The 21,982-nt window shown below is 38.2% G+C and overlaps 1 protein-coding gene across 1 annotated transcript in view; it reads right to left on the reverse strand.

Annotated features, from left to right (window-relative positions):
* The window catches only part of NEB (nebulin), a 220,916-nt gene that overhangs the window by 103,538 nt on the left and 95,396 nt on the right, over positions 1 to 21,982 (reverse strand). Inside the window, 17 exon segments of the mRNA XM_070390326.1 lie at positions 858 to 1,169; positions 2,780 to 2,887; positions 3,761 to 3,865; positions 4,676 to 4,879; positions 5,710 to 6,021; positions 6,383 to 6,490; positions 6,637 to 6,741; positions 8,117 to 8,320; positions 9,798 to 10,109; positions 11,963 to 12,070; positions 13,034 to 13,138; positions 13,592 to 13,795; positions 14,828 to 15,139; positions 16,241 to 16,348; positions 19,517 to 19,621; positions 20,322 to 20,525; positions 20,849 to 21,160. Of these exon segments, the coding sequence (XP_070246427.1) occupies positions 858 to 1,169; positions 2,780 to 2,887; positions 3,761 to 3,865; positions 4,676 to 4,879; positions 5,710 to 6,021; positions 6,383 to 6,490; positions 6,637 to 6,741; positions 8,117 to 8,320; positions 9,798 to 10,109; positions 11,963 to 12,070; positions 13,034 to 13,138; positions 13,592 to 13,795; positions 14,828 to 15,139; positions 16,241 to 16,348; positions 19,517 to 19,621; positions 20,322 to 20,525; positions 20,849 to 21,160 (3,228 nt within the window).

Genomic DNA, 21,982 nt, shown 5'->3' on the forward strand with positions numbered 1-21,982 from the left:
AAACTGGAAATAGAACTGCCTTATGATCCAGCAATCCCACTGCTGGGCATACACACTGAGGAAACCAGAAGGAAAGAGACACGTGTACCCCAATGTTCATCGCAGCACTGTTTATAATAGCCAGGACATGGAAGCAACCTAGATGTCCATCAGCAGATGAATGGATAAGAAAGCTGTGGTACATATACACAATGGAGTATTACTCAGCCATTAAAAAGAATACATTTGAATCAGTTCTAATGAGGTGGATGAAACTGGAGCCTATTATACAGAGTGAAGTAAGCCAGAAGGAAAAACAGAAATACAGTATACTAACGCATATATATGGAATTTAGAAAGATGGTAACAATAACCTGGTGTACGAGACAGCAAAAGAGACACTGATGTATAGAACAGTCTTATGGACTCTGTGGGAGAGGGAGAGGGTGGGAAGATTTGGGAGAGTGACATTGAAACATGTAGAATATCATGCAAGAAACGAGTTGCCAGTCCAGGTTCGATGCGCGATACTGGATGCTTGGGGCTGGAGCACTGGGACGACCCAGAGGGATGGTGTGGGGAGGGAGGAGGGAGGAGGGTTCAGGATGGGGAACACATGTATGCCTGTGGCGGATTCATTTTGATATTTGGCAAAACTAATACAATTATGTAAAGTTTAAAAATAAAATAAAATTAAAAAAAAAAAATAAAAGAAGGAATCCTCTATAAGATATAAAATGTTCAGAAAAACTCCATGGAAATATACAGAATATGTTAGATTCTGTTAAGATCAGTATTTAAATTACATCCTTAGGGAATACACTGTGACTAGACACACAGACACACATCTCCCAGGAGTCTGGAGACAGGATACGCACATCGCTCTGCAGTTCGTAGGCTTTCTTTGCCTGGATCACATCATTCTGATCTGGCAGACAAATCCACTGGTGCAGGTAATTGCGATAATCAATGTCGCTAACCAGGACCTGGCACTTCTTGGCCTGAACGATGGACATCATGTCCAGCGGTGTACTGTGAATCCCTTTAGACTTCTCATAAGCTTTCTTGTATTCTCTGTCACTCTGAATCTTGGCAGCATGGATAGACCATACCAATTTGGGGTCGTCTTGCAGGGTGCGGAAGCCCACGTGGTGGCCCAGTTGCTTACGGTAACCTTCTTTGTATTTGTACTACAGGTATGAAAAAAGAGATAAAAAGACATATGAAAATAATGCATGAAGAGGACTTTTCATTAAATGCTTTTGGAATATTTTTTTAGCCTTAATGTGAATTGGCTCAACATGGGCAGTCATTATATATTTCAATTCACTTTAAGGAAATTAGACAGGGCTATTTTAGACCCTTTCATTGAAGATATGAGCAAGTCAGGAGGGATATAGTATGGTGGACAAGATTAATAAAAAAAATAATAGCTAACAGTTACTGAGCAATCACTATATGTCAGACACTATTATGAGTGCTTCAAAGTATTGCTGCTGCTGCTAAGTCGCTTCAGTCGTGTCCGACTCTGTGCGACCCCATAGACAGTGGCCCACCAGGCTCCCCCGTCCTTGGGATTCTCCAGGCAAGAACACTGGAGTGGGTTGCCATTTCATTCTCCGATGCATGAAAGGGAAAAGTGAAAGTGAAGTTGCTTAGTCGTGTCTGACTCTTAGCAACCCCATGGTCTGCAGCCTACTAGGCCCCTCCATCCGTGGGATTTTCCAGGCAAGAGTACTGCAGTGGGGTGCCATTGCCTTCTCAAAGTATTAGGTCAATTCATATGAAACCGCTGAGTTCTTTAGTCAAAAATAGTTGAATAGATGCAATTATAACCTCATTTAATCCTTTTAACATCTCTATGATGTTGATATTAGTATTATCACATATTTCAAATGGGAAAAATAAGGCACAGTAGGGTGGCAATCATTATTGCCAAGGTTGCCTGGCAAGTGGAAATTAGGTCACATGGTCCCCAAGAGTACTGAAGGTAGCTGAGGTAGGAAAAAGTCATATGTGTGGTCTTGGAGACAGACAAGAAAGGTGCATGTTTCAGGAATGGAAAACAAGGTTGATGGTTCAAATCAGAAGATGACAACAAAAGGCCTGTGGACAAGTCTCCACTCTAAGTGTCTTAGGGCCAGTTTCTTTTTCCTATATTTGGATAACACAGGAACATTTGGACAACGTGGGGAGAGAGAGAAACTGATTGACCATGGTTTTAGAGATAAAAATAAGAAAGAAGAGACAGCTGGATACATAAGATAAAAAATAAAGAATTTGAAGAAAAGGAATGAAGGTGGCTTAAAGATTTGGAGCTGGGCCTTGGTAGGATAATTGATTTGACTGCTGGTAAATTTTTAAAATACTGTTAAATGAACTTCAAATAGTTATTCAGAACATTATACATATGCCTCCAGTGTAAGATCTTGTGTATAAAATGTGATTTCAGTCTAAAGTTTAACATAAAACTTTCATCTTTGATTTGTGTTTATGGAGAATGTCATAAAAATGTGGAGGATTAAAAATCACATTGTACTGGCTCCTAAATGTTCCCTGAGAATTTCGTACAGATTCTTCATGATATTTCACTTCTACTTATAAACAACTTAGAAGCGATTTACACATAGACTTCACCTATGTTCACCTTAGTGTTTTTCACCCCATTTTAATATTTTAAAATAGAGTTTTTAGCACACGAATTTAAAAGCAAATCAAACCAAAGCAAAATTCTTGAAAAATCCTTTCCCAATTTGTTGTATAGAGCAGAAAACCCACAAGGAACTAGAAGGAGCTGTACCTCGCTGGCAATTTCTCTGGAGGCTTTGGCATGCTTGATTTCAATGGCATCTGCTCTCAAGTCATAGCCTTTCTGCTTGGCCTCATCCCAGTCTTTCTGGTAGAGTTTCTGTTGAGGGAAAACACAAGTTTGCTTATAAGAACTGCAAATCAGTGGACAGACTCACAGTAGTTATACTATGAATCATAAAGCACACTGTACATGATGGCAGCTTAAGAAAAAAGTCACTTCTGAGATCTTCTTTCAATTATTGCCTATTTATTTTATGGAGCACAGGGTACTTGTGATTATAATTTTAAGGCTAAACATCTAAATCTACTATTGCTTGGACTATCTGCATCCATCACAATGTGGTACAATGTGAAACTATCCCCTTACACATGGGAACTAAGAATCAACCGCGAACCTAGAAAACCTTCATCCAGCTACCACATAAGACTAGGTAAGATTTTTTTCCTAATGTTGCCCTTTGACTTTTCAAAGAACTCTGCTAAAGGGATGTGACATACCTATCCTTCACTCTCCACATAATTAAAAGTTTTGGTTTTTCTTATGGCCTTGAAATGTCAAACAAGAAAGTTCTGGATTAATCCAAAACCTATAAATACAATAGAGACTGTTGCCTCTTATACTTCCTTGTGTAAGAGGCTCTTAACTAGGGAGTTCATTATTCTCAATTAGTATACGATGAAACTGAGCTATGGGCATTGGACGTAGGGCAATGACTTCCACGTTGAAAGGAGGACATCAGTAAGATTCAGGTATCCCAACTCTCACAGTGCAGGGACCCAGACGTGTATCTAATGTTTGAAGGAGAATTTCCATTCATATTGCCTTGGGAAAGGTAGCTAAATAGAACGTATCTGGCACCCCAAGCTATAAACACTTCTAAGGTGGGTAATTCGTCCATTATAACACATTCCATATGCTGACAGATACTGTCCTTCAAAGACCTTTATACTCCATTATTATGCCTCTTACATTGCTGATTTGCATTGCATTGATTTGAGCCTGCAGTATGAGTGGTGTGTCAGAAGGAATGCTTATGTTGGTTTTATCTTTATTCCAGGCTTCTTGATACAGTTTCTGTGGAGAGAAGGAAAATATTATTTTAATACAGTGACAGATATTTGAAACTTAAGCCTTCGCAACTATTTAACCTGGAAAAATGTTTTGTGCTATGTTTGCAATGGTTAGTTTCTTGTGTCAACTTGACTAGGCCGCAGTACCCAGGTATTTGGTCAAATATTATTCTAGCTGTTTCTGTGAAGGTAATTTTTAGAACAGATTAACATTCATACCAGCAGATTTTGGGTAAAGTAGATTACCCTCTGTGATATGGGAGGTGGGGGCTTCATCCCATCAGATGAAGGCTTTAAGAGAAAAAAGACTGACCTCCCCTGGGCAAGGGTAATCCTGCCAGCCAACTGCCTTGGACCTGTCTTCCTGGGTCTCCAGCCAGTTGGCCTATCTTGCAAACTTTGGCCATGCCAGCCTCCACAATCATGTGAGTCAATTCCATAAAATAAACCTCTGTCTCATATATCCCATTTAGCTCCGTTTCTCTGGAGGACCCTGACTAATGCAGTATTCTACCATTTAATGTGGAGCATTATGCCATACGTTTTGTAATAGGTATTTGCTTTCCAGCAGTGTCGTGTAGTGAGTTTTCATTTTAGTGCTTCCAAATTTGTGTGTGAGATAGCGGAGAGGCACACTGGCATTTGTCACAGCTCTACTTGGCACGTGCCTTCACTAAACTAGCCAAGAGATTCTTAGAGTTGCTCCCATCACTTGAGGTCTTTGAAGAGACACAATCCATTTGCTCTGTTGGGGTGGCATCTTCCGAAGAGAAAGCCCCACAAGAGGGGAGCCTGAAAGTAGGATGGTTCTTACCTCGCTCATTTGCAGAGAATTGGCTTTTGCCAGGACGACCTCTGGCGTGTCGACAATGGATGTAAATGTCAAGGCTTCTGGGCGAGTCCTGTAGTGTCTTTCATTGATCAGGTCTTGAGCATTCTTCACCCTGTTCATTTCCACTGAGCCTTCTGGCATCCAGCCGATGCCACGCAGCCACTCCAGGTCTGATTTGTACACATTCTACAGAGACATTAGACACAAAAATTGTTCCAAGTGTTAGACACAGCATACCTGAATTGAAAAGTTCATGGGGTTGAGGGGTTCAAAAGCACAAGAGATGGTGGTTCTAAAAAAGTAGGACCTGAGATTTTACGTGACTCAGGGGTTTTAATATCCAGAGCAATTTTTCAATTTTCAATATCCAGGGGAAAATAATTTTTTTTTAAATAAGGGCTTTATTTATTCATTCATTTAGCCACATGGCATGTGGAACTTCCCCAACCAGTGGATCAAACCTGTGTCCCCTGCACTGGTAGCACAGAGTTTCAACCAGGGAAATCCATGTTAAAGAATAATTTTTTATGCTAGGCATGAATAGGAATAAAATGGTAATAATGCTAAATTTCATGATTTGATATTACAAAGAAATCATATAACTGAAAAAATATAAAAATATTTTGTTGAATCTCATTCCGTTTTCATCCCATAATAACTGACCCAAGGAAACTCTGTTCAGTGTTTTGGATATAGTACAATTGTGGCAGTTATTTAATATTCAGATAATTTATGTTAATCTAAAATATATTTTCATTGCCAGACAGTACAAAGGATGTAAAAAAAATAATCTGGATTCTAGGCTAGGGAAAGAGGATATGACCTAAGCAGAGTTCTTTATCTAACGTTCTTTGATTCCCATAATGTAACTCCTAAACAGAGGTTTTAACAATGTGAATGGTGCCCCCTGAGGTGGTGCCGTGAACAACCCATGGGTCACTCCACAGAGGCACTTTCTGGACAATAACAAATCTATGCCCTCCCATTCCACCTTTCCCCAAGTTCACATTACTTACATCACTCTGCAGGTCATAGGCCTTCCTGGCTTGGATAATGTCGTTTTGATCAGGTAAGCATGTCCAGTGATGCAGGTAATTTCGATAATCAATGTCACTGACCAGAGTCTGACATTTCTTGGCCAGCAAGATGCCTAACATGTCCACTGGGCTACTGAACTTGGTTTTCCACTTCTGGAACTCCTTCTTGTACTCCCTCTCACTTTGAATCCTCCCTGCATTCATGGCGCACATAATCCTGGGGTCGTCTTCAACACTTCGGGCTCCAATGTGGTGGCCTTTGTGTTTCTCATATGCTTCTTTGTATTTGTACTAAAACATGAGAGATACAAGTTTAGAAGCCTGATTTTAATACCAAAAGCATGCTGACAATCACAGACAATAATGGAAAGCCACAAGAAATGGACAAGAGTTTTACACTGCAAATATTTTGATATCTCTGAACAATTTTAAACTAATGTTTTGTGCTATCATAAAGGTAACTATAATCATATATCTTCACTGCTGAAAACTTTTTATGCAACAACTCTGACTACAATTTCAAAATGTGTTTTTCTTCTCTGGGACAGCAAAAGGAAACAACAAGAGGAAGCAATTAGCAAGTGTGGCCCACCAGCTGCACTACAGTTGTTCAGCAAGGTGAGCCCAAGGGGGTTAGACAGACAGCACTTACGTCACTGGCAATGTCCCTCGAGGCCTTGGCGCTTTTGATGGAAATAGCATCAGCTCTCAGATCATAGTCCTTCATCTTTGATTCATCCCATCCCTTGGTGTAAAGTTTCTAGGTGGAGAATAATATACAACAGAAAAAGAAAGGTGTTGTAGAAAGTTAATAGGCCAGTTCTAGTAAGGAAGGTGGTAAGGTGGTAACAGGATTTTAACTAGTTCTAGACTAAAGGCTGAAACAACAATGAGGAAATCTCTTACATGGCTGATATTGGCAGAATTGCTCTTGGCCAGCAAGATTTCCGGGGTGTCTGGCATCACATGGATGGAGGTTTTGTCAGCATCCCAGGCTTCCGTATATAAATGCTAGGGGGGAAGTAAGGTAAACGCCTTTGTTAAAGCCAATACATTGCAGTTATTATCAAATTTATTTTATTTAGCTGTAAGATAACCTTTTAAAGTTTATTTGGAGGTGAGGGAAGCAAAAGGGGAAAGAGTAAGTCATGGCCATGTTTAAACAGACACATAACAGTTTTATAGCCAATGGAAAACAACATCATGATCTCAATTATTAATTCTTTTTATTCTGTGACTCTCAGGCTCTCTCATAGAACCTTCAAGGATGGAGCTTGGCTGTAGAACTATGATATAGTAGAAATCCCTAGATTTCAGAGCCAATCCCAAGGTCAAACCCAGCTCCTCTATGTCTAAGCTGAGTGATCTTCAGAAAGGTACATAAGGCCTCACACTTGTCATTTTTTTGAGGGGGGAGGATAATCATACCCAATTCAAGTTTTTTAAAAAACTTTATGCTTGTCTCTTTCTTTTAGCTGAGGTGAAATTGGTATTTAACTTTATTGAGTATTTTTTTGTTGAGATCAACCATAACATATGTATAGTGCCTGAGTCATGGAAGGAACTCAACAAATTTTATGATGTTTCCTATTGTTATTTTCACAGTGGGTGCTCTGTTGATGAGTATGGTATGGAATAAGCTTTCTGGAGTTTTAATACCCCAAACTTTGCAGTTTGCTATCTGAGAGCCAATTTCGTACTCTGCACTGAGCATACAATTTCATTGCCCTGATATTTGGAAGACATTCAGGCAGGTGTGGGAGAACTCAGAAAAGTTCAATTCAACTTCAAATGTTCATATTAAGGGCCTACCTACTGGATGAAGAAATTAGCCGAATATCAATAAGCAGACTGCCAGAATTCTGGAGGAAAGCAGCAATCATCTATTTTGTGTAATAAAACTGAAGGCAGCAGTAACAGCTCACTTTCCAAAGTGGGATTTCCACAAGCAACTAATTTGAGATGTGCACCGACACTGCCATGCACAGTGTTTCTCAGACTTCTGAGCAAAATGTGAACAGCTGTATGTTTTTTACATGATGGATAAAGAGACACCAATGGCTTGAGTCAGCTCTACTGAGGAGAACGTGCAGACAAAAGTATTGCATTTGTGGACGTCTCCAGGTCACTGCTCAGAAGAATGTGTGCTTTACCCCCAGAGAACTTGTTTTAGGCTGTGCTTCCCCATGCACACAGAAATGTGGGGTCAGGGTTAAGAAGAGCATGCAGGTCCAGCTAGGATTCGAGCTTTGTTGAAGGCCTGCATGAGAATCAGGCCCATCACCTACCTCTCCTTTCTCTGGAAACCCTCCAGGACATTTCTCACTTTATGAGCCCAGGATGAGGAAGGTATGACTCAGGCAACTGGCCACAGCTGAAGACTCACCTTGCTCACGTTCAGGGCATTATTCTTTGCTAGGACAATCTCTGGGGTGTCTGTAATGCTTGTGAACTTGAGCTGGACTGCAGGCTGGCGGTACTTCCTTTCACTCAGGATTTCTCCGGCTCTCTTCGCATGCTCGACCCCCACAGAGTCAATGGGCACCCACCCAATGCCTCTTAGCCACTCAAGATCAGCCTTGTAAATAGCCTGAAAATGAAATAATGTCAAATATTTGTAGAAATTACCTCCACAACCTGATGTTTCACGATTTAGCATAGACAGATGGTGTGTAATTTTGCATCTCACTTGTGTAAATTTCTGAAAAGACACAGTACTGTTTTACTTTGATGCAGAACATCTAGTTCAACACTTTGTCCCTGAAGGTAGTCAATTCCTACTGTTTTAAAGACCTATGAAATCTCTAATAATATGTGATTTCATTGATACAAAACCACTTTAAGAAAATTTCTGCCTGCCTCCCAATACAAAGTGTTTATTCTCTGATTTGATTGCCCATACCTGTCTGTATGGGAATAATTTTCTGTTAGAATACAATTTCTTCCTATCTCTTTGAGCAGTGGCCTTCACAGCCATTGTGCAACATAAAGAAAGGATGAACACTACTGCATGTTGAACCAATGTGTTTTCTGGGGACACAAATAAGGGATCATTTTTCACATGATTCTATACTCATACTTCTAAGCCAAAGAGCATATATACTTTTACTTTTATTTAGCTTATCCTCAGTCTCCTTTCTTGTGTTGTAGTTTAAGAAAAAAATATATTTTGTCCTGCTTTCACATTTCTTCTTTCAATTTAAAGAATTGGCTGATGAAGAATTTCTCTTATAAGTAACAGTTACAGTTCTTTTTGTTTTTATGGCTTTTTGAGAAACTATTTTTTAAAATGCCATTACTTTTATCATTCTCTCAAAAGGAACTACTTATCAGAGCCCGATCAAGAAAACAAGGCGCTACTATACCAATAAGGTAGTATTTGAGTCCCAAGGACAATCTATAAACTTTTGTGCATAAAATTAGCTACAAGGGTATATTGTACAATGCTAGGAATAAAGCCAACATTTTACAATAACTATAAGTGGAGCATGTTTTAAAATTGTGAAACATTGTATTGTGCACCTGTAACATATAATACACAATACACTTCAGTAAAAACTAATATATATATTAGTACCTCACAGATTTAGTTTTTTCTCCTGATACTCTAATTTTATTTTTAATTTTTAAAAACTGAAGTATAGTTGATTTACAATGTTGTATTAGTTTCAGGTATATAGCAGTGATTCAGTTATATAACTGAATATAGATATATATATATTCTTTTTCAGATTCTTTTCCATTTTAGGTCATTATAAGATAATATAGCTCCTTGTGCTATATAGTATGGCCTTGCTGTTCATCTATTTTCTGTAGTGTGTATCTGTTAGTCCCCAGCTCCTAATTTATCCTTTCCCTTCCTTAGTTTAATACTTTTGATAACCATTTTCCAATGTGATTGGTTTCTTCCGAAACCAATGTGTATAATGGATGTAATTTTATGCTTTTCACGATATTGTCCTGAGAAGTTTTCCACAGGTTTCACAAGACTGCCAAAAGATTCCATGGCACACAAAAAGGTTAGAATCCCTTCTTGAAACCTTGCGAAGAATATTAAATCCACTCACATCACTCTGAAGGTCATAAGCCTTCCGAGCCTGAATGATGTCATTCTGATCAGGCAGACAGGTCCATTCATGAAGCAGATTCTTGTAGTCTATGTCGCTTACAAGGATCTGACACTTCTTGGCCTGCACCAGCCCCATCATGTCCACTGGGCTACTAAACTTGGTCTTCCACTTCTCAAAGTCTTTCTTGTACTCCAGGTCACTCTGGATCTTGCCCGCGTGGATGGACCACATCATCTTGGGATCATCCTTAATATTTCGGGCCCCAATGTGGTGGCCGAGCTGTTTGCGGTACCCTTCCTTGTACTTGTACTGAAGAAAAGAATAAAGATATAAGTCTAATGATAGGGACATCTTATTTATATCATATTTCATAGTTTCATAGATGTATTATTTCTTTTGATTTTCCCCACCACTAATGTGAGAGAAAAAGATTAATATTATATCAACTCAATTTTATAAAATAGAAAACTGAAGCCTCCACGAGTCAAGCGATTTGTTCAAGGTCACACCCTAAGCAGGTGGCAGGGCTAAGACTAAAATGGGGAGCTTCTGATTCCAAATATTTTTCCCATCAACTAAACTATACTGCCTCATTTACATTTGTTTAACAAGTAAGGTAAAAATATTTTGTATAATTTAAAAGAGAATCTACTTAAAGATGTGACTTTTTCTAAAAAAGTTTTGATATTATGAATGTTTTAGAATACTTCCCTTGTAATTAGAATTTATAGTAAATTCCATAGTCAAGCATATGAGCTATGTTTAGAAAGTTTCACCAGGAAATACCTCCCTTATTTGCCTGTCAATGTCATTGAACTTTTAACCAAGAGAGAGTAAATGCCTTGGGTTAACACTCTATTTTAAAAAAGTGTTACTCAAAAATAACACTTTATAGTCCATTTTACCATGAGATGGTCATAGTGTGGGCTTCTCCAGCTTAGTAGCCAGAAACAGTTTTGATAAAGGAAGAAATGAACCGTATGTCTAAGGTCTGGGACACTTCCAGAAGAAGGAAAGTCCGGATTTGAATCCTAAGGAGCCCTGGTACAGCATGAGGGTACTGGACACCCTCAGGAGAGGTTTCTCATGAGATGTGAAGGACTAGAGAAGAGAGAAAAGTGGGTGCTGAGTAAAAGCTTTGCTTACTTCTCAACTTGCTTTTGTGTCCAGTTATCAGAGAAGGCAATGGCAACCCACTCCAGTACTCTTGCCTGGAAAATCCCACGGATGGAGGAGCCTGGTAGGCTACAGTCCATGGGGTCACTAAGAGTTGGGCACGACTGAGTGACTTCACTTTCACTTTTCACTTTCATGCATTGGAGAAGGAAATGGCAACCCACTCCAGTGTTCTTGCCTGGAGAATCCCAGGGATGGGGGAGCCTGGTGGGCTGCCGTCTATGGGGTCGCACAGAGTCGGACACGACTGAAGCGACTTAGCAGCAGCAGCAGCAGCAGCATAAGCATATTGGTAGGAGAACCTTACTAAAGGTCAACAAAGGATTAAACAAAACTCTAAAATGAACCCATAATTAACATTTTCTCTTAGTGTAAGAATAAATGGATAGTAGTAGGAAGGAGTTCACATTCACATTAGCTGATTTACATGTGCTATCAATGTCTTTAACAAAACTGTTTTCTTTATTACAAACATATGGGTCATCAGCTGCTCAACTTCTGAGGCTCAAAAATAGAAACGAATCACCAGTCCAGGTTCAATACAGGATGCTTGGGGCTGGTGCACTGGGATGACCCGGAGGGATGGTACGGGGAGGGAGGTGGGAGGGGGGTTCAGGATGGGGAACACGTGTACGCCCGTGGCGGATTCATGTTGATGTGTGGCAGAACCAATACAACATTGTAAAGTAAAAATAAATTAAAAAAAAAAAGAACCTGAGCGGGGGCGGGGAGGGGGGGCGGAATAGGAGCCCATTTTTAGTGGTCATAAAATACTTATTTTTAAAGAGTGTAACTGCATCTTTGACAGATTAATGGGTATTGAACATAGTATCTTTTGTTTTCTTTTTCATTCGCAACTTTGTACATGGGGAATCATTAAAGGAGATTGGGACTTTCAGGCTAAATTTCTGGCAAGAAAAGCTGTAAAAGCTGCCATCTGTAAACATCTTTGAGTAAGAAATGCATCTTCCAAAATATCAACTTACATCACTAGCAATCTCTCTTGATGCCTTGGCTGCTTGGATTGGAATGGCATCCAAACGCAAGTCATAACCTTCCTTCCTGGACTCTTCCAAAGCAAGTTTATAGAGTTTCTGTAGAAAAGAGAATTAATCCATCAGTGCTCCTTTTGTAAAAACTGAAGCTATTTATTATTAAGCTTTATCTGTCCTCATTTAAACTACAGAAACAGATCCACAAAGTTAAGTATTAGTGTGGGTTTGTAGAAAACTATGTTTCATAGGTGCTCAAGGATTTTAAGGCACATGGTTTAAACTTTTTTATTGATTAGCAAATTACAAAAGTTTTCAGGGAGGAATCAGTATCTGGTTGCTAAAATTCTGTTTTGCCAAACAAGCACATGCAAAAAAGTCCCAACTGCTTATTATCACAATTTTAATATAAAAGAAAGGCCATCTTAATGACAAAGAAGGAGAAAAATAAGTATGGTTGTTTCTAAATTGAATATATTTGGATTTAAGAACAACTCAATGTGTTGTTCTTGTTTTTTTCCCATTTTTGCCATGGACTATCATCACAGACTATGATCAATCTGTAGATTAGGGTTTCAAAATTACCACTCTAATGAAAAAGTTGGTTCTGAAAGAGATGCATAGGAAAATGCTTGCAAATGACATTAATTGATAACCAGAACACAATGAAGCAGCAAAAGAATACACAGTACAGAAACTCACTGTGTTCTAAACCCAGTGTCAACCTGCTAAATAGTTGCTGGATAAAATAATGACTTGATGACCACACTGCCCTTAGGGGCGTATAAGGCTTTAGTAGTATAATCCCTTTGGGGATACTTCTCCATAAGCATTTCACTCCATGATGTCATCTTCATAAAAGGCTGGTCTGTTTTGTGGACCCACCACACAGCCCACAATTGAATCAAGAAAATTACTTCTTGAATCAAAGGAGAACTATCTGTTTTAGTGACAATATTGGCTTGCAGTGCATACAATAAATTGGTTAAAACATTTCACCAAGGGAACTGTTACAGTAGCTCATTTTTGCCTCTCTCTTCATCATAAGATCGGTAGGTTACTCACATCACTGTAGTTGATTCGGTTGAGCTTGGCTAGCATGATTTCTGGTGTATCAGGCATGACATGGATTGTTTTCTTGTCATTGTCCCAGGCTTCAGTATATAAGCGCTATGGAAAAAAAAGATGAGAAAAATTATTTTAGAGTTCACATTTTTTTGATTATGTGCTAGTTACCTCTCCTTTGTACAAAGTAGAAATAAAACTAATGAAGTTGCATAAATTCCTACTTTTCAAGTAGATAAATTACTATTTCCCAAAGAATTTAGCTTACTGTTTCATTGACTCTTTTTACTGTTTCTCATGAAAACTTTTTTTAACAGTGCTAAAAGGTATGATTGGGTTGCAGTTTTTAATACCTGTAATTGTGAAATACTTGCAGCACATGGTATTTTTAACAGCTTAATATTCTGAAGTATTACTAAGTATGGTGTTATAATGGGAAAATCACTTTTAAAGGTATCATAAATCCTATGGGAATCTTTAAAATGTAATAACATGTCAGAGTTTTTACTCTGTTCTATGATAAATTCGTATACGTGATGCTGAGGAGTGAAGACTCACCTTATTCATGTTTATAGCATTGTTCTTTGCCAGCACCTGCTCCGGGGAATCAGTTACGCTGGTAAATTTCAGTGTGTCTGGACGCTGGCGGTAGATGTTGTCACTCAGTATCTCTCCAGCCCTCTTGGCTTTAAGTACTTCCACAGAGCCAATTGGAACCCAGCCAATGCCTTTCAACCATTCAAGGTCTGACTTATATAAATTCTGCAAATCAACCAACAAGAAACACAGTTATGATAATAATTAGTTTTTTCAGATTCAGAGTCACAAAATGGATCATACTGTGAGAGAAACACAAAAAGCACTGAACAGGTAAAGCTGCCATCTCAATTAATCACTCATTCATAAGCCTTATTGACTCATGAGTACATTTTTCCTAAGCATTGCTTGGCATAGAGGATTGTACTAGGAACAACAAAAGATCTTTCTAAAAAGTAAAGACACTGTCCTGCCCTTGAGGGTATTAAAAGATTTTCACTTAAGAGCAGAGTTTCTTTAGCTTTGAAAAAGGTGTTCTAATAGCCCCTCAAAAGACCATATACTTAGACCAACACTGTGTAAGCACTGCAGTAACAAAAATTCTTGCCTTTAAGGAAAAGAAATGAAATTCAATTATAGTCATGAGTTTCAACACACAATAATGTTAAGTTTTGTATATCACACTCTTGATATGCATTTTTAATTGAAATATAATTGACCTATATCAGTTTTAGGTATATGATATCATGATTCAATATATGTGTATATTGCAGAATGATCATCTTCAATATGTCAAGATCCATCACTACACATACCTACACTTTTTTCCCTCATGATGAGAAATTTTTAATAAACTCTTACCTTTATTGTCATCTTCAGAAACACAAAATATAAAGTACGTAATGGGGTACTATAGAGAGAATATGTATTTCCTAATTATTGGCTTTCTTTTACTCTCAAAACGGCATGCTAACTGTATTATTAGTGTGCTCAGTCATTCAGTCATGTCCAACTCTTTGTGACTCTATAGACTGTAGCTCCTCCGCCCATGGAATTTCCCAGGCAAGAATACTGGAGTGGGTTTCCATTTCCTCCTCTAGGGGATCTTCCCGACCTAGGGAACAAACTTGCATCTCCTGTGTCTCCTGCATTAGCAAGCAGACTCTTAACCACTGCACCACCTGGGAAACCCAGGATTATTTTATTGCACTATTATTATTAACACTAGGAGGCAGAAGCAGCATCGGGAATACTCACATCACTCTGGAGGTCATAGGCTTTCCGAGCATGGATGATGTCATTCTGGTCGGGCAGGCAGGTCCACTCATGCAGAGGATGTTTATAGTCCACATCACTAACCAAAGTCTGACATTTCTTGGCCAAAACAATACCAAGCATGTCCACTGGGCTGCTGAACCTGGTCTTGTATTTTTCAAAATCTTTCTTGTACTCACGGTCACTCTGCATTTTGGCAACGTGGACAGACCACATCATCTTGGGGTCATCATGTATCGCTCGGGCACCAATATGGTGACCCAACTGCTTACGATAAGCTTCTTTGTATTTGTACTGAAAGAGAGAACCCAGTAAACAAGGAGAAAGCACCAAGGTCCCTGCTGCTCTCTCTGTGGTGATGTTTTTCTACAAAATCCTCAGGACTTCAGGGGAGTTTCATCAAACCCGCTACTGTGATGCTCCACATTGGGGCAAGCTTTCTCTTAAAAAAGAAGATGTGGTGCTCATTTCACCTCCACAGAATAACTCCACAGTGATTCCCTTATATTATGCCAGCAAATCATACGTTTTAACCACAAAAAAATGTGATAGAAAAGTGAACATTGAAAGAATGAACTTCAGTTACAGTGACAGCAGTTTCTCAGAAGTCAGTCATGTGGGCAGACCGAACTGAGAACATATTGGAGGGATGTGTTTATAATGGGTCATTACTTTTCTTCTTTTAAGGCATTCTGCATAATAATTGGCAAGGAGTAGTTTTAAAATGGGCAATTCTTGTTGGTAATGAGCATAGCGTTTCAGTTTTGCAAGATGAAAAAGTTTTGAAAGTCTGTTGTACAACAGTGTAAAATATACTTATGGACTATATACTGAAAGTGGTAAATGGTTATTCAATTTTATTATGATTTAAAAGAAAAACCTACCAAAATGGACAATTTTGCTACTCTTGGATTAATATTTAAGTTGTACAGGAACCTCACATATTCATTTTTAGGGTAAAGGAATATTGATTTTTGTGGACCCCACAGCAAAGAAATATTTAACATTTTTGCTATTTTATGTCCATTCTCAAGTCAAGGGGAAGAACTCAGTGAAACCTGTTTCTTTCCTGGCATCTTTGCCTTGAGTGTAGCCTGAGGAGAGCTCATGAGAATTTATGAGTAGCTCAACATATGCCCACTTAACTTTGCTCAAGGTACTCAGTCTTACTAAGCAAGGACCAAAAGAGCATCAAAGGAACCACAACCCAGTGTATCTCTATGAAACTTGGACAGGTGACTGACTGTCTCAAAGCCTCAATTTATTTGACTATGCAATGAAGGCAGGTGGGTGGATGATGACTACAGAGACTCTCAGCTGTGTTCCAAGAGTGTGATGCCCTATGCAGGTGGCTGGGCTGTTGGTAACAGATGGAAGCATGTGATCAGCTCTTACGTCACTCGCAATCTCCCGGGAGGCCTTGGCAGCCACGATAGGAATGGCGTCACTTCTTAAGTCATATCCTTCTTTCTTGGCTTCTTCCATGGCCTGGCGATAGAGGTTCTGAGGAAAGAAGTAGTAACTTTTAGACACAGTGCTCACTTTCATTCTAAAAATATGTTAATATTTCCATCAAAGGAAGACTGTGATGAAAGGAAGACTACTTTTGGATACAGAACAAAAACTAGTATGTTCAGCCTTAAAAAAATTTTTTTTACAAGATCTCTTTTACTTCTTACTTACACAGTGTGCAAGTTATTTGTTGAACTTGAAATTTTACTTTTAGCAGGTTTAACTCCTTCAAATTGTACTCATTATTAACTCTGAAATGTGCTTGAATTTGCTCAGCATTTGTTCTTTTCATGAAATTACCAAAAATGTGTTTATTTAACTGCAAGTTTGAATTAGGGTCAATTTTACCAGCAGAGAATATGATATAATAACAACACTACCACCATGAGCATGTACCTGTATTCCAACAGTGCTAAGCTAAGGATCATCCACTGTTTCGGAATATCTTTGTTAACACTATTTGCTCTCTATTCATTTTGTTGATTGCTGGCAATTGCTAGCAGACAGAGGGGTAGCAGGAACCAGGGATTTATGAGTCAAAAGGACAAAACTGATGAAATTATAATAATTTCTTTATGAATTGGCAAAATACCCACTATTCAGTTTCTGTGGCAAGACAGACATACACAGAAGTTAGAACATAGGTATTCCAATGGGAACACAGCTTGAGAACCACTGCATTAAGTCATCTCTACCTGTAATATTTAGTCTTTTTTAACTTGTGAACCATTACAAGAATTTAATTCTTAATTAGTAATAATTTTAAAATAACTTTTAGAGTTTGAGAAGGATGTAATTGAATGTTTTTAATGTGGATTATTAATGTGTGACAATTCACATTCTCTTATGTTGCAACTTTTTATAAGGAAAAGCTAAAGTAGACAAGAATAAATTTAATGTATTTGAGATAAAATCCCAAGGGAGGGCATTTGTTCTTAAAAATTTCTAGAAACGTTTATTTTGTAACTAGAGAGTCAAATACTCTTATACTTTATATTTTTCCTTTGAACGATAAATTCTCAAGTTTGCCCTTATGTATAAGTGGGAAAAAATGTGCTTGAATCATTTTGTGGCTTCAGGCCAAACATTTTATTCTTTCAACAATGGAAAAAGAGGCCGGGCTTCAAGGAAAACACTTTTAGTGTCATCAAGTCTACGTTTTAAAGAATGTCTAGTAAGTTTAAACATTCCAAGAGAACTAGAACAGGTAAATGTGAGTTTAAGACAAAAAAAAGAAGATATGGTTGCTTTTTTATTTTGTTTACTAAGTATGACGTGAAGGTATCATTGGTAATGGGTTGAGAAGAAATTCACATGGGCCATTCTAAAATCTAATCTTCAAAGACAGTCTTTAGGGAATTAACATAATTATGCAATTTAAAAGAAATAAATCCAGCTGAAAATTTGAGAAGTAAAAAAAAATAGCCTAATTTCCTCTCAGCAGTCTGAAAAAAAAAAGAAAGAAATCCTACTTCATCTGACCTAATTTTAATAAAAGGGAGAGGCTTAAAAGCATCATTACCCTTTGGCATAGAAACTAACAGCATCTGTCTAGGGTGAGGCAGAACATCTGGGAAAAGCTAATCCAACAGAGAAGCTCTGTGGCCAAGAGAAAAATTGTTCATTCAAAATTGACTGAAGCCAAGATCAGTCAAATACTTATGATCAGGCTTGTCCTTGGGCCTTTTTATAGTGCTAGACAAAAGGAAACTGAGTCCTCTTCATTTATACTTGATGTGCCTCTTCTTCAGGGCTACATGATAGGCAAAAGTAATTAACAGGAGTAAAATAATGAATGTGGTCAGGACTTGAAAATGAGTACTTAAAATTTCCAGTGTTCTCAAATTAAAGGCAACTCCACCCTCTTTTTTTTTTTTTTTTTTTTGAATGAAGATACACAGAAGCATGTAAGAAATCAACATTCATCTTGAATGAACCAGGTAATTCTTGACCTTGATGAGAACAATTGGGTAAGAAACTGTTTCCTATTCTGCAAAGATATGTGGGGCTGCAAAGATATTTAGTGGGGCTGGAGACAGTAGGTTAAAAAATGTTTTTTTATTGTTCTCTTACAGTTTTGAGATGGATGAATTCAAGAATTCTTATTTCAGTTCTTGTAAATGTGGTTATTTTTAGCATAAATCAAATAAACAGGCTATTTTAAGCATAGATTAAATAAAACTAATTTTCATGGTGACTTGAGTGTAAAGGGAAGAAATTAGTTTATTAAGCAGTTATTATGTGCCAGGCCCCACCCAGGACATACTACACATACTACCCTATCTAGCCATCATAAAAATTTTTCAATAGCCATTTTTATTTCATTTTACAGATGAGATGACTAAAGGAAACTCACTGAACAAATTTTGAAGCAAGTACTAACCCGATAAATGGCAGTAATTATTTAAATTAAAATCACAATATGATTTAATCATTAATAGTTGACTTTGAGAGTTTTTCCCCCATACTCATGACATGGAGATATTTTTGTATTTATCTGTTTTTTCTATTTTTTTTTATTGAAGTATAGTATGGATGTAAGAGTTGGACCATAAAGAAGGTTATGAACCGAAGAACTGATGCTTTTGAACTGTGGTGCTGAAGAAGACTCTTAAGAGGCCTTTGGACAGCAAGGAGATAAACCAGTCAATCCTAAAGGAAATCAACCCCAAATATTCATTGCAAGGACTGATGCTGAAGCTGAAGCTCCAACACACTGGCCACCTGATGTGAAGAACAGACTCACTGGAAAAAGACCCTAATTCTGGGAAAGATTGAGGCCAAGAGGAAAAGGGAGTGACAGAGGACAAGATGGTTGGATAGCATCACTGACTCAGTGGACATGAGTTTGAGCAAACTCTGGGAGATAGTGGAGAACAGGGAAGCCTGGCATGTAGCATTTCATGGGGTCACAAAGAGTTGGACACGACTTAGCAACTGAACAACAATAAATAGTTGATTTAATAATACAATGATATATGTTATTTTCTTCTATAACTATTTTTGAATACAAGGATACATATATTCATGGTAGGTTACAGACAAAAATAAATAAATAAAACTAAGCTAACTGGTCAATATGTGAATTAAACCCATAATTCTGACCTTTCTGCTACATCAGCAAAATCAACATGGTCAGGTTCAAATAAACAGTCTTACCTCACTATAATTTATTTTATTTTGTCTTGCCAATGTAATTTCAGGTGTATCAGGCATCATGTGGATTTGAGTCTTGTCTTTGTCCCAGGCTTCTGTGTATAAGCGCTGTGAAGGATAAAAAAGGTTATTGAATTAGGAAAACAATGGTTGTTGTAAACAGAGGTTTCTAACTTTGCGATCATGACAAAAGTTGAAAGTTACCATCCTTACTATCTGGGCTGTGTGCTGTACACCAACATTCTTCGATCTCTTTGATGTTACAATATATATAGTCACTAAATATAAGTGTAGGATAAGATATGAAAAGAAAATGTGTGTGTATTTTGTTACAAGACCACCTACACTTCGATTAGATTAAAAGCAAGTACTATCTAAGCATGTATACACATCTATATGTACCGAGGTTATATCAGCAAATCCATCCCATGATTTTGTTTGTTTATTGGCTGCAGATGTACCTGTTATGCCATGTCTAGATTTCTTTTTGATAAATGTCATAAAGACTTGCACCTGACTTGTTTGTTCTATATTTACTTAGGTAAGTACAAAACAAGAAAAAAAAAAAAAACCTTGATATCAAACATGTATAACTGTTAGACTTAAAACAATTTAAACACCAAACAGTTGTCCTACTTCTATTTCACAAGAGATATCAAAGCAGAAGTTTCTACATACATTTTGAGATACCCAACCAAATCCCCATACACAGGATGTCAACTGGATAAAACAAAAAAGACTTAGCTAGTCATAGATATTCTCAAAGACATACAGCCATACTTTATTTTCCCCCAAATTGAGGGCTCACCTTGTTCATGTTGATGGCATTGTTCTTGGCTAGCACCTGTTCCAGGGAATCAGGCACACTGGTGAATTTCAGCGTGTCTGGACGCTGGCGGTAGAGGTTATCACTAAGTATCTCTGCAGCTCTCTTGCACTTGACCACATCCACAGACCCAATGGGGACCCAACCAATGCCTCTCAGCCACTGGAGATCTGATTTATAAATGTTCTGGTGAGATCAAACACAAAAGCAAGGATTACTGAAACTGTTTTGGCACTTGATTTCAAAAATGAATGCAAAGGACTGGAAAATGTGGATAGGCAAACTTTATGTCTATGTCTTTTAACATATGAAGCCCAATAGGATATAGTTCATGGTATTATGTTCTCTCTAAAAGAAAAGCAAAGCACAGTAAATTAAGGGTGGGGAGGAAAAAAACATTATTCTTTTCCTGAGGGCTTTACCAATCCTAGACCATTATCTGCGTATTTACTATGTATTACCATCATAAGCATGGTCAACAGCGGTATTTAATGGGTCTCAGCACTTACATCACTCTGGAGGTCGTAGGCCTGCCGAGCATGGATGACATCGCTCTGGTCGGGCAGGCACGTCCACTGGTGCAGGTAGTTCCTGTAGTCTATGTCACTGACCAAGGTCTGGCACTTCTTGGCCAGCACCACCCCCAGCATGTCCACTGGGCTGCTGAACTTGGTCTTCCACTTCTCAAAGTCCTTCTTGTACTCCCGGTCACTCTGGATCTTGGCCACGTGCATGGACCACATCATCTTGGGGTCATCTTTGATGTCCCGGGCTCCAATGTGGTGGCCGAGCTGCTTGCGGTAACCATCTTTGTATTTATACTGAAATAAAAGTAGTCATTTAAAAAAATAAAAATGAATGAAAAGGCCTAAAAGTTTTATTAATATAAAACTCTATTTTAAAATTGGTAATTCTTGTAGAGAAATGAATCATCTGAATATCAACTTATCTCCTCATCCTAAACTCTGACTAGACTTCACAGCAATACTCTAATGGGAAGCAGGCCAAACGACATAGTTCTATGGTTTGCAGATGTTAAGTCTCTGGAAATAAAGGCAGCAACACTTTTCAGAAAATCAACTGGAGTTAATACAGCCTTTTTTTTTTTTTTTTTTATCTTGGGCCAGTGAAATCGTTAACCCAGAAGTTTTACGTGTGATTTTGAGAATGCTACTCCTGAGTGCACGGGAACCATTTTACCCCCAACCCGCTGCACCCCTCCCAAATGCGGCTCTGCCGACTTTCACTGATTTACAGGACTCCCGAAACGGACTGGCTTGTGTTTCCGTCCTTGCATACCTGGTCTATTGGAGATGAAATTTGGGTGAGGTTTGTTGGGATTCCTTGAGGGGGAAAAATAGATTATATGACTATAAGAAAGTGGTGTGTTGTTGGTGGCAGTAAGAGCTGACTGTGGATTATCTTCTGTCCACTTCAGGGAACAACATTACACAAATCCTAGCATATATTTACAGAAGTCTGAATTCTCCACCAAAGGTACTTCTTTCAGAGACAGCAGAAAGAGAAATCAGGCTCACTATATTGTTGGTTTAGGATGTCATAAAACTCTTTTTTCATTTAAAAATAACTCAAAAGGAAGCACTTAAAGTAGTTTTTCAAAGAAAGGATTGGCAAAAATCCCG

Source organism: Bos mutus, chromosome 2 (genome assembly GCF_027580195.1).
Source record: "Bos mutus isolate GX-2022 chromosome 2, NWIPB_WYAK_1.1, whole genome shotgun sequence".
Classification (NCBI taxonomy): Eukaryota; Metazoa; Chordata; class Mammalia; order Artiodactyla; family Bovidae; genus Bos; species Bos mutus.